The 12,510-nt window shown below is 53.3% G+C and overlaps 1 protein-coding gene across 4 annotated transcripts in view; it reads right to left on the bottom strand.

Moving 5' to 3' along the window:
• Positions 1 to 18: 18 nt before the first annotated feature.
• LOC136302746 (serine/threonine-protein phosphatase 2B catalytic subunit gamma isoform) overlaps positions 19 to 12,510 on the bottom strand; it is a 37,168-nt gene continuing 24,676 nt past the window's right edge. Inside the window, exons 9-14 of one of the 4 annotated variants that reach the window (XM_066206266.1) lie at positions 11,297 to 11,422; positions 10,306 to 10,383; positions 8,532 to 8,613; positions 7,813 to 7,910; positions 5,306 to 5,377; positions 19 to 3,855 (exon numbers count right to left, since the gene is read on the bottom strand). In XM_066206266.1, the coding sequence (XP_066062363.1) occupies positions 3,674 to 3,855; positions 5,306 to 5,377; positions 7,813 to 7,910; positions 8,532 to 8,613; positions 10,306 to 10,383; positions 11,297 to 11,422 (638 nt within the window). In that variant the 3' untranslated portion in view covers positions 19 to 3,673. Of the gene's footprint in view, positions 3,856 to 5,018; positions 5,378 to 7,812; positions 7,911 to 8,531; positions 8,614 to 10,305; positions 10,384 to 11,296; positions 11,423 to 12,510 lie in introns of those variants that run through there. The other 3 variants (XM_066206267.1, XM_066206268.1, XM_066206265.1) reach the window with 3 other exon arrangements.

Here is a 12,510-nt window from a genome sequence, read left to right as displayed (position 1 = left end):
AACCAAAGTGGAGCCCAGTGACTGTGTCAATTTTTAACTTTTTTTTTCTTTTTTTTTTCCTCCTTAAAGATGACTCCGATTTACATCGAGACAGTTCTAACAAATTCATTCCTTGTTTCACAAAAAAAAAAAAAATAAACAAAAAAGAGAAGAAATTATATTAAATAATTTCTGCCAATAAATAACATTTTCACCATTTTTTTTCTCCTTTCAACAGAACTAAAAAAAAAAAAAAAGCAAGAAATAAAAATAAAAATTAAAAAAGGAGGCAGTCTCCAGGCAACGGGCGTATGATCCTTCAGCATCGAGAACCCTAAAATCACCATCACTGCACCCCTGGAGGGCTTCAGGTCCTCCCTGGCCGAGGTTTGGTGGGATCTGCATCCCTGCCAGCTCCCCTGGCCAGGTGGGATCTGTGCCAGAGGCAGCCAGAGGGGTTCTCCCAAGCCCAAAAAGAAAATTTAAGCTTAAACTCAACCCACCACCCGCCCCATTGCCGACTCCCCTCCTTGGACATGCACCTTGCTAGAACATGCAAAAAAACCCAGGCTGCGGGGAGGTGGGGGCTTTCCCTGGATTTGGGGGGCTCCCTGGGGCCGGGGGGGCTCCCCCGGGGCCCCTGGGCTCCCCACAATCCCGGGTGTCCAAGCTCCAGGTGGCAGCCGGGGAGGGGAAGGGATGGGCGGGAGCTCGGAGATGAGGGGTCAGAGACAAGCCCAGCTCCGAGGCGCTGGATTTGTGGGGCGGGGGGGGGGGGGGGGGGAAAGGAGGAAAAAGGGGGAATTCGGGGGGCGTTTCTGGATTGTTGTTTTTGGTTTGTTGTGGTGGGGATCGGGGCAGGGAATTCTGCTCCGAGGTTGTCCCCAAAAGAGGGGAGGGGGGAATCTCAGCTCGGGGCCGTGGCAGGGGAAGCCCAGCACGGAGAGGGGGCGTTAATTGAGGGGGTAATTAGCACCCAGAGCTCCATCGCTGCTCCTCACCCCCTCGGGAACTGCTTTAAAGGGAAGAGGGGACCTGGCACTGTGACATCCACGTGTGCCAGTGTCACATGGACACGGGGGCAACTTCCAGCCCCTGGCCACCTTCTCCAGAGCCAGGACAACCAACATCCAGCCCCTGGCCACCATCTCCACAACCAATATCAAGCCCTTGGCCACCTTCTCCAGGGCTGGGACACCAGGAAGGTGCAGCTCCAGCAGCCCCAGAGATAAGGGGGGACAAAAACCCCACCCTTGGCCACCTTCTCCAGGGTCAGGACAACTAACATCCAGCCCTTTTCCAGGGCTGGGACACTGGGAAGCTGCAGCTCCAGCAGCCTCAAGGATTAGGAGGTTGGATCTGAGCCCCCAAACCCACGAAACACAAGGTCCAAAAGGATTTTGGGGGAGGAGGAACTGGTGATGCCAGAGCAGGAGAAGAGGATGGGGAGGGGAACAAACTGCCAGCAAAGCAAATCCCCCTCCGCGATGGGCCGGGCCCTGCTGACCCCCCCACGCTGGGAACAACGGGGTGCAGGGGAATACCAGGCTCGGGGTCCCGCAATTCCCATCCCAAATATCCCGACTAAAACCTGGCTGCTTGGGTGTGATCCCAGCCTGGGTCAGCACAACATGCCCGAACATGCACGGGCAGCCCCGGGCACGGTCTGTGCGCCCGGGTACCACACACGGGAGGCCCTGAAAGGACAAAGAAATACTCACAGACAAAAAGGCAATTTGGCCCCACTCCTCGGACTGGGGGGAAGAGAAGCTCGCTCCAAACATCTCGCACTTTTTTTTCGCGAAGCGGTGGGCGTGTAAAAAAAAAAAGGGGGATCAAAGGAGGGGGGGAAACACCAAGAAAAGAAAAAAAAAAAAAGAAGAAAATAAAGAAAAGGGGAAAGTGGAGGCATGTGACTGAAAAGTGTGGAAACCCAGCGGTCTGCTCACAGAATCCTAAACAGCCCCGTGGGATTAGGTGACGTGTGATCCTAAGACAATTTGAAAGCTTCCTGGGAAGTTGCTGTTTCCCTCCGGCGCTGGAAAGGCCGAGGGAAGAGAGCAAAGATCCAGGGAAAGCCTTGGCAAAGATCCCCTGGGAGAGGCTCAGCCCTGCCTGCGGAGAGCACGGGAGAAAAGGGGGAAAAGGGAAAGCTGGAGGTGGGGGTGCTCCAGGAGCTGCTGCCTCGGCTCCAGGCAATGGACACGGCTCACACGGGAAGCGACCAACGGGGATCTCACAAATCCCTTCCCCAGCATTCCCAGCTATAAGTGAAAGAACGCTCAGAGGCACAGAACGCTCGGCTCCCACTCCAAAATGCCTGACAACACCCAGGGGGTGTCCCCTGGGAACCCCCAGGATCCCTGCCCTGAACACCCTGCCAAAATCCCTGCCAGATCCACTCGGTTCTGCCTTCCAACCCCTCCCTGTTTCCCAATCCGTGGGGCTGCCCCATCACCAGCACCGAGCCACATCTCCCAAAACCAGCAGTGCCCCACTCATCCCAAACTTTTATCAGCAACCCCCTGCTCCAGCTGCTGGGAAAAAGGCTGCCCGTGGCTCCTCCGGAATAGCCAAGGGTGGGTGATGCCCAAAGTCACACACAGTGAGTGGAGGACCCCGCTGGGGGACAGGGAAGTGACACTGGGGGGGACCACCCTGTCCCCCACACCCCGAACTGCTCAGCAAGGGCTGACTGCAGAGCTGGGAACAGGGAATGTGCCGTGGGCTGGGTGGCCTGTGCTGGTGGGAGCTGCAGCCTCCAGGGTGTAAATCACCCCCTTTTCCTTTAAAATTCAGGCGCTGCAGCTTTCCCAAGGATCATCAGACAGCAGAGATAATTCCTCTGCTCTGAATCAGAGGGATTCCCAAGGGAATTCTGCTGCACAAACTGGCTGCTCCAAGAGGAAGAGCCACAACAAGGGGCAGCACTTCCCCCACCTTCTCCCTGTTTTCCTTTGGGACTCCCCTGGGATAAAGCTGAATTCCTGAAGGAAAAGGTGCTGTGATTTGTGTTACCAAGCCTGGAGTCCTTCGGAGCTACCCCTGGCTGTCACCCTGGAAAAGAGGGATGGATCCCAACAATCTGCCTTCCAGGGAATTGGTTGCTAAAGCAGCAGCTGCAGGTAGGCAAGAGGTGGAAGAAAACAACAGGGAAAAATCTGGGAAGAAAACAGGTGTGAAAAGGAAAACCAACCCAACCGTATCCTGAAGGGAAGGACCTGCTTTGGAAAGCTCAGGCTGATTTCAAATTTTGCCAAAGCCAACGACCCAAGTTGCCTGGTTTGACTGATTTTTGTGTTTTTTTTTTTTTTTTAATCCAACCCCCCCCAGCAGAGGTTTGGCCTCTCAGGAAGGGCAGCTGGACAGCACACAACATTCCCGGGATGCACTAACAGTTGGATTGGTTTCTAAATTAAAAAAAAAAAAAAAAAAAAAGGACATTTTTTATATATATCGAACATAAATTAAAAAAAAACAACAAACCCCAACAAATTACAAAATGGTCGCTTTCTCACAGAACAGGATGCGGACTGGGATTTATGGACGTTGCCTCCAGGTGAAGTCGGTTTCTCCCCCCGTTCCCCCACCCCCACCCCCGATAATAATAATAATAATAATAACAATAATAATAATAATAATAATAAATAAATAAAATCCATTAAGTTTTGGATCCTCTGGGGCGCTGGGGGCGTTACTGGGATTTCTTGCCCGTGGCGGTGCCGTTCTTGTCGGCCGAGTTGGAGGTGACCAGGTTGACGGGGCCGTCCGAGTGCAGCGAATCCTTGCGCGGGGGCATGCGCTCGTTGATGCGGTCCAGCCCCCGCGCCTCCTCGAAGCTGCGGATCTTGTGCTGCGGGGAGAAGCCTCGGATGGCTGCGGAAAAGGGAAGGGAGCACAGGGAGGGATGGTCAGGGAGGAGCTCCCCCCCCGGGGTGGATTTGTTTTCCCCCCCGGAGGAGCCCTCCAGCACACGGCAGACACCAACGGGGACGAGTGGCGGGGACGGGAAGCGCCTTGTCTGGATTAGGGAATTCTTTGGTGTTTGGCAAAGGTTTTTTAGGACTTGTTTTGCTCCCTGAGAGGAGGATTAGGAGGTATTTTGTTCTTTTCGTTTTGTTTTGTTTTTTTAGAGAGGTTTAGGATTCGCTCTGCTCCCTAAGAGCTTTTCACGGAACCATGGAATGGTTTGGGTTGGGAGATTAAAATCATCCAGTTTCACCCCCCTGCCATGGGCAGGGCTCCACCATCCCAAGTTCAACTCCCCCCCAACCTTGGACACTTCCAACTTCCCCCATCCAGGGATGGGGCAGCCACAGCTTTTCTGGGAATTCCATCCCACCATCCTCACAGGGAAGAATTTCCTCCCAATATCCCAAACCTCTCTTAAACCTCTTTTTATCCTCCTCTTTTAATAGAACAGGAGGAACTTAATAAACCAGACAAGTGCTTGCTGTCCCCAGAGAGTGAAATCTCAGGAAAATTTCAAAGCTGAAAAAACACGACACTAAAAAATAACAATTAAAAAGAAATTAAAACAAAACAAAAAAAAAAAGGCAAAACCCAGAACGACAGAACAAAGACACCAGCACAAGGCTCTGAACTCTGACACAAACCACACACTGCAACACCAGGAGAGGGAACAGCTAGTCCTTGGATCACAAAGGCAAAATTCTTGCATGACCAGGAGACACACGGGCAGATTTGGGAGGGATGAATCCCACTGAGGAATTTCAAGTCCCTGTTCCATCACTGCGGGGACGAGCACGTCACCCTCGCCCTGATGACACGGACCAAATGTGAAACTCCTTTGTGCTACGGAGAATTTAAGGAAAAGGAGGCTGTGCCAGATCTTTTACAAGGACTTGGCTGGCTTACAAACAACTTCCTTTGGTAAGCAAAGCCTCTGTAGAGCTGCGTGGCCCCGCTCGGTATTGAGGAAAAATCCTCATGGATCTGTCATTCCTACACTCCACAGGCAGAGAATTGCCTCTCCACCTTGGCCTACCTGTGGGGAAGGCAGGGATTACAGCAGCACCACAAAATCCTGTTTTCTAAGGGTTTCTGATGGTGCTGGCAGATTGCAGGACCTCGACCTCAAGGTCTTGAGCCAGCGGAGCAGGAACCGCTCCGGCAACTCCAAATAAACGTGTTCCACGAAGGAATAAACTGTTCAAGCTGCAACAGCCTTGAACCAAACCCCTGGGTATTTTTTTTTGTTTTTTTCCCTTCCCAGCAGGGCCTCGTCCTCCCCCACTTCTGGTGATGCAAGAGTAAAAAGCTTCCGTTAAGGGCTGGTAAAGCTCTTTAAAATGAGCGCACGCACACACGGAGATGATTTGAGTCTCTCGCCGGGTTCTAGCCATACCTTCCCGTGCCTCTACCGCTTCTACTGTGGCTGCAATACAGAAGAACAGTGGCATGCAAAAATGAAGACAGGGAAAAAAAAACAAAAACAAAAAAAAAAACAGAAAAAAAAAAAAAAGAAAAAAACAAAAACAGAGTGACAGTGAGTGATTCCGACATCATGGCTGCGACGCAGAGCCCGCGGCCCCCCAGCCCCGGTGGTGCCAAACCAGTGGCGAGAGGGGAGAAAGAGGTGACAGGAGGTGGAGAGGAAGGGGGGAAGGGGACTCCTGAGGGCTCAGGGGGAGTCTCCTTTCCTCTGGATTGATCTGATGGAAGAGCAGAGGAGCAGAGAGTGAGGGCTCCCTGCTGCTGCGTGCACTGGACAGGGACAGCCTCGGACTAAGCCGTGGATCTGCTCCCAGCTGGGTGGCTCCAGGCCACCTTCAGATGGTCAGATATGTGGAATTCACCCTCCACCACCACAGCTGCGTGAGGGAAGGGGTCCCAGGGGATGTCCTGGAGCAGTGGGAAGGAGAGGGGCAGCCTGTTTTCCAGGGAAGGACAAGCAGCAGGTACTGGGCTGCTCGGCTCCTGGTGCCTTGAGTTGTAACAGAAAATCAGCCTCCAAATCCACTTTGGCTCCAGCTCCACCTCCTGAAAGTGTTACCAAGCAACAAGGCACCACAGAGCTGAGCAATGTCCCCCTTCCTAAATCTGCTGCAGAAAGGTCCAAGGTTTGGTAGGCCCTGCCTCAACATCTGGGAGGAGGGCCCTTCCCTTGAGCAGATTCCCTGGATTTTAGCCTCAAATCAGCAGTTTTTTTGCTTTGGACACAATGCAGAGGCCACGTGGTCCTCGGGAGGCCACGGAGCAAGGATGGAGCTGTGGCTGCACAGTTCTGCCCCAGATTCCGTGACTTTATTCAGCTGATTTTGCCAAGCCCTGCTGTGAAAGGCTGGGGAGAGGCTCAGGAGGGCAGGGCCCCCCTTACTGCAGCCCTGCTTCCCTTTTTTGGGGGTGCACAGGCACCCCAAAAGGGGGGCAGCCCCCTCTCCTCCTCACCCAGCAGATGGGGCTCCCAGAAATTCACCGGGAGCGTGAAGGGACATCTGAAACGGGAAAGGGTGGGAGGACGGGGAAAAGGGGGCGGGAGAAGGGGTCAGGATGGGGGAAAAGGGGATGGGAGAAGGGGTCAGGATGGGGAAGGGAGGGTGGGAGAAGGGGCAAGGACAAGGAAAGGGGGGTGAGGAGAAGCCGGGAGGCGCCGAGGGGAGCGGGGGGAGCCTGCAGGCAGTGGGCAGGGTGGGTAAGGCAGCAGCAAAGGCCCAGCTTGTTTGTTCTGTCCTGGGGAGAAGCTGATTTTGGGGGTGGGGAGATCCCTGGTACCCCTCAGAGAACCCCCCCGAGAGGGGAAGGTGCTGGAGAACGTCACAGCATGACCCTGCGCTGTCGGGATACAGGGACAGAGCTGCTGCAACAGCCACCTTCCCACTCAGGCTCTGTTCCCAGAACTGGGGCGACGGGGCTGTGACGGTTTCTATAAAAAAAAGGGGAAAAATATCCATCCTCCTCTGTGGGCAGAGAAATCCATGATCTTGGGAGTGATGCTGCATCCTCCCCGGGAGCAGGCAGAGATATTTCCACGTTCCTGACTCGTGAACTATTTAATCCAGGCAAACCCCAGCCCCAGCCCGGGGAGGGCTGCAGGAAATCCCCAGTGCCCATGGGAAGGGGGAAGCTGGGGAGGTGCCAGCCTTCAAAGGCTGATGGCAGGGGAGGATTAAAAACACTGGATTACAGGATTCCCTCTGGGATAGCTCATTCCCTGAGCACCAGCCAACCTCCCCACCCTGTGAGCGGGAAGGGTCAGATCCTTCCCTGCTCCCAGAGCTGCTGAGGGAGGCAGCAAATCTGGGAAGAAACCTCCCCAACTACCTCAAAACCTGAGAGAAGACCTTTTTCTGAACCATCCAGCCCTGGAGGAAACCTCGTTCCTTTGGCTGAACCTTCCTCCTGTTTGGGATTCGTGACTCGACAGGGGGCCAGAGTCAGAGGGGTTTGGTAGAACGAAGAACAAACAAGCAGCTGTGTCACTGTCACATTCACACAGAGGCCGTGTCACTGTCACATTCACACAGAGGCTGTCACACAGCAGCAGCACAGCGAGGTGAGGCAGAGGATGCGCACCATGCAGCGTTAGAAGGGAAATAAAGGATAAAAAAACTCGTTGCAGAAACAAACAGTTAAGCACTAAACATGCTTTAGGCAAAGGGTGCTGTGGGTTTTCTTCCTCGAGGGTACACGGGGACATCTCTGGCATCTCTCCACATCCCCACCTACACCTCTGCTTCCTCCTGCTTGGGAATCCTTCCTCCCCACGGGCCTGAAGCCTGGCTGGGGTCCCCTGGCACCCTCCAGGCTGCCCGTGGGAGCTGCTCCAGGGGGTTTGGGGCAGGGGGGGTGCAGGGGCTCAGGGATACTCACCGGTCTGCAGGGTCTGCCTCCCCCCTGAGAGCACTCCCAGGGGCAGGGTACCTGTGGGGGTCAGGCCTTTGAGGGTCAGCACGCTCTCGCTCTCCTCCCTGCAGGGAACAGCAGCACCAGTCACACACACTGAGCACTGCAGTGCTTGGACTGGTCCAGGCAAGGCTGGTGGATGGTGTGGGAGTCATGGATCATGGGAATCATGGAGCCAGGGGATTATTAAAGCTAGGAAAGACTTCTAAGGTCACCAAGTCCAACCATCAACCCAGCAGCACCACCCTGTTCACCACTGCCCGTGTCCCCAAGTGCCACCCCGCACATCTGCTAAACCCCTCAGGGATGGGGACTCCACCACAGCCCTGGGCAGCCCATTCCAATACTTGGCAACCCTTTCCATGCAGAAATTTTCCATAATATCCAACCTGAACCTCCCCTGGTGCAGCTTGAGGCCGTTTCCTCCCATCCGTCACTTGTTATTTGGGAGAAAAGACCAAAACCCTACCTGGCTACAACTTTCTTTCAGGACCTGTCTTATGAAGTTTCTCCCTTCTCTTTTTCCTAAACTTCTTTTTTTTTCCTAACCTAAAACTTCCTAACCTAATTTTTCTCCTAAAAAATCCTGGGTGATTTTTTCCCCCCATCACCCAGCCCCAAATCAAGCCCAGTCCCCAAATTACACCCAGTCCCCAAATTAAGCCCAGTCCCCAGCCCATCCTCACCGAAGAACCGAGAAGACCCGTGCCATCTTCCCAATGGCTCTGATCTTATTCCTGATGATCTCCTTCCGCACCGTTGTCCCACCTTAGGGAGAGAAAAGAGCAAACAGCAGCACGTTGGAGGTTTCCTGCTCTCCAGGGAAACGTCAGCATGAAGCACCTGCCTGACTCCAGGAAAAGAAAATCATGGTTTTTTGTTTTTGTTTTTTTTTTACAGATTCACAGTAAGAGAGAACGGTGCTGGAAGGATGGCATCAGGATGGCATCAAGGATGGCACCAGGATGGCGGTGAGGAGGGCAACACCAACGAGATGGCACACGGAACTCGAGAGGGCTAAAGAGAGTAGAACCACCACAGGACACGGATTTGGGGAGGTCTGGCTGGCAGCTCGCCAGGGGTGGGCTCACACTGCACGGGATGTGACACAAATGACTCAGCCATGAGGACACGGTTTGCAAGGCAGAGCACGGAGGGGGCTGACGGCTGATGGGCGCCGCTGCGCTCGCAAGCATCAGCTTTGGCATCCAAGGAGCACAGGGAAGGGCTGGCCCGAGCCTGGCAGCTCTGCTCTGACCCCACACGGACACAAGGGGACAGGGGGGGAACACCCCTTCCGCTCTACTGACCCGACAGGGAGAGAGAAACAAACAAACAAACGAACAACAAAAAAAAAAAGCACGGAGGGAGCTGAAACCAAACGGAAAAATTCAGGTCAAAAGAGGGAACAAATCCATCTCCTCTCAGCTGAGATTCCTCACATGGCCCAGTACACATCAGGACAGGGAAGCCAAACCCAGGGCTAACATGCACCATGGCTCAGCCATGCACTACGTGGCTGCATTCAGAATCGGGTAGAAACGTGACCCCCGTTTCTCAGAGTTCCTGGAGGAACGCAGAAGGGTTAAAAAACACATGGAGCTTATGTTAAAACTGAAAGGGGATGAAGAGACTGCCCCACTAGTCAGCTCTGGAAATCCACTTCAAGGATCTGGTGGCACAGGCAGTGATAATTAAGCTCGTAGCAAATTCTAGCTGGGTACCTTTCGGATAGCTTGAAATGTAGTGATCTTCAGGGAGAGGAGACACCAAGAAACAAGTAGATGAAGACAGAGATAGAAGAAACAAATTTAATTTTCATGGGAGGGAGGAAAGAAAAAAAAAAAACAAACCAAAAAAAACACCAAAAAACAAAACGGAAATGCAATGGGAGAAGCGGGTTAGAGTCTCCACCTGGGGCAGAAGCAGCTCAGGCCCCACTTCTCGCTGCCCCCCTCAGCTTGCTCAGGTCACCACCTCGCTCCTGAGTCCCCCAAAAATCCAACCTGCTCATCAGCTCAGCCACTGATTTGTCCCCTTCATGCACGGCTTAAAACCAGGGCCAAACCCAGCGCTTTTGGGGAGGGGGTTGACATGAGAAACCACTTTACAGAGGAGTTCACTGCAACAGATGAGAAGATTGGGTGGATATTTTGGTGCAGAAATTTTTGAATTGGGGGAAAAAAATAACCAGCAGCCTGTGTAAGGAGCAGAAAACCATTCCCAGAGTAGCTGGCAAGAAGTGTCTGTCGCAGTGAATGTCATTTAATTTCTCTGTGACTGAACAGTAAAGGAGGCAAAAAAAAATAACACTCCCTACCCAAAACTGCAAAGGTCGGGCAAAAAGGAACTGGAGACCCTGGCTGGGCATCCAGCTATAAATCATGTGCTGCTCAGGCATCAAAGCCCTTCCCCAGCCTTTCCCCCCGCTGCTCTCGGGTGCCAGCAGGGATATTTTACCTTCCAACGTCTCGTCGCCATCCGAGATCAGCTCGTCGTCGGAGCAGATGTTGAGGATGTTCACGAGCATCTCGGTGACTGCAAGAGGCACAGACAGCGAGGTCAGAGAGGCACGCAGAGGGGTTTTGGAGGACGAGGGAAGGATTTCAAGGTTGTCTGTCCCCTGCAAGTGGGAGCCTAAAGACACTTTTAGGCGCAAGCTGCCGGTACCCGCAGCGGCGCCGGAGCAGACGACACACGTTGCATCTTCTGCCAAGGAGGTGGATGCAGGCCAAGCACATCACAGAGGAACCAGACGTGGGGAAGGAGGTGCCAACATTCCTGCAGAACAGCCTGAGCTCCCTCAAGGTCCCCCCCCGTCCCCATCCTCGCCCACGCCACAGCCACCTGGCTCCGAGAAGGGCCAAATTTGGGGGGGGTGGGGGGGTTTCGACCTTTGGTGCCTCAAAGTCAAAAAAAAAAAACCCCTTTGGGAGTTGTGAAGGTGAAGCTGCACTCTGAACATACAAGACTGGGGTGGAATTGAAGCTCGTCAGGAGAGGTAAAAATCCTTTCGGTGAAAAGCTGAGGCAAAGTCCTGGTCATATTTTTAAGCTGCCTCGCCTTCTTCAGAACAAAATAAGCCTTGGATTGAAGTGAATGCTTCCTCTTTGGTGGGCCAGGAGCCAACAGGAATTTAAAATTCCTCTGCTGCAAATCAAGAGAAATGTCTCCAAATTCTAAGGTGGGGCTACAGCACCCAAGATCAGCTCCACCAGCAATGCAGAAAGAGCAAGAGGGTTTTAGAGGCAAAAGCTTTTTCAAACAGGTACCAACAGCCGTTTTTTCAAGAATTTAACACCCAGTAATGCAGATCTCCTTGAGCCTGAACTGCTCTCCTGTGCCACCTGCAGCTGCAACACTCTCCCAGCACTGTGGGACAGGTTTGTGACACGCAGGATGTGAGCAGCAGCCGCTGGGAATTCGGAACAGAACCCCAAATGACTCTTACCCTTTTCCCCTACGAAAGGCAAAGACCATGTGAAGACATCCATGAAGTTTGGAAGCCAGTAGGGGTGAGGGGAACAGTTGAACTGCCTGATGTTCATGACGTTGTTTTCGTATTTCAGTACAGCAGCTGGGGGAGAAAAGGGAAAGAGAATAAATGTCCATGGGCACTTTCCACTTAAAGAATCCTGGGATGAGCTGGATCTGAAGGGATCTTAAGGATCAGCCACCCCTGCCATGAGCAGGGATACCTCCCACTGCCCCAGGTTGCTCCAAGCCCTGTCCAACCTGGCCTTGGGCACTTCCAGGGATGCAGGGGCAGCCACAGCTCCTCTGGGAATTCCCAGCCCCTCCTCACCCTCCCAGCCAGGAATTCCTTCCCAATATCCCACCCAGCCCTGCCCTCTGGCAGTGGGAAGCCATTCCCTGTGTCCTGTCCTTCCACCCCTTGTCCCAGGTTCCTCTCCAGCTCTCCTGGAGTCCCTCTAGACTCTGGCAGGGACTTTTAAAGTCTCCCTGGAGCCTTTTCCTCTTTCATCCCCAGCTCTCCCAGCCTGGCTCCCTCTGGAAGTTTTACCAGTGTTAAAAACCTTCATTATCAAAATCCATTTACACTCATACAGAACTAAGCTACCAACTCTCCAACACGAGAAGGTTTAAGCCACAGTTTTTTGGTTTACTCAGGCTGGTTCTCAGCTTAGAACAGTGAAGCTCAAGCAGAGCCAAGATCCAAAGTGAGGGGTGGAAAACCCCACAGCTGGAGAAAATTCCACCACGGTCCCCATGGTTTAGGGGGCAGAGGGAAGTGGAAAGCTTTCCTACACTATCAGCTTCTGTGGGATGGCAGCATCCCTCAAAAGGGCTCTGTTGTCCTGTGGCTGGGAATGAAAGCTTTATCCCAGGCCTTATGACTCCACAGTTAATTGCCACAGTAACACATTAAGTCAACCACTTCAGCTCAGCACACAAAGCTCTCTTTCATTCCAGGCACAAGAATGCGACTGGAGGAGAGGGTTTTGTATCAAAAATAGTGTATTTTCTGTATCAAAACCAGCGTGGTGGCAGCTGGAGCAGGGCAGGGATTGTCCCTCTGGGCTGGGCACTGGGGCTGTGTCCTGTTCTGGTCCTCTCACTGAGATATGGAGGGGCTGGAGGGAATCCAGGGAAGGGAACAGAGCTGGGGAAAGGGCTAGAGCCTCAGGAGAGGCTGAGGGAGCT

This window comes from Chamaea fasciata, unplaced genomic scaffold (genome assembly GCF_029207755.1).
Source record: "Chamaea fasciata isolate MVZ Bird 193981 ecotype frontalis unplaced genomic scaffold, bChaFas1.0.hap1 SCAF_30, whole genome shotgun sequence".
NCBI lineage: Eukaryota > Metazoa > Chordata > Aves > Passeriformes > Sylviidae > Chamaea > Chamaea fasciata.
This window is presented reverse-complemented; position numbering and strand designations above follow the sequence as displayed.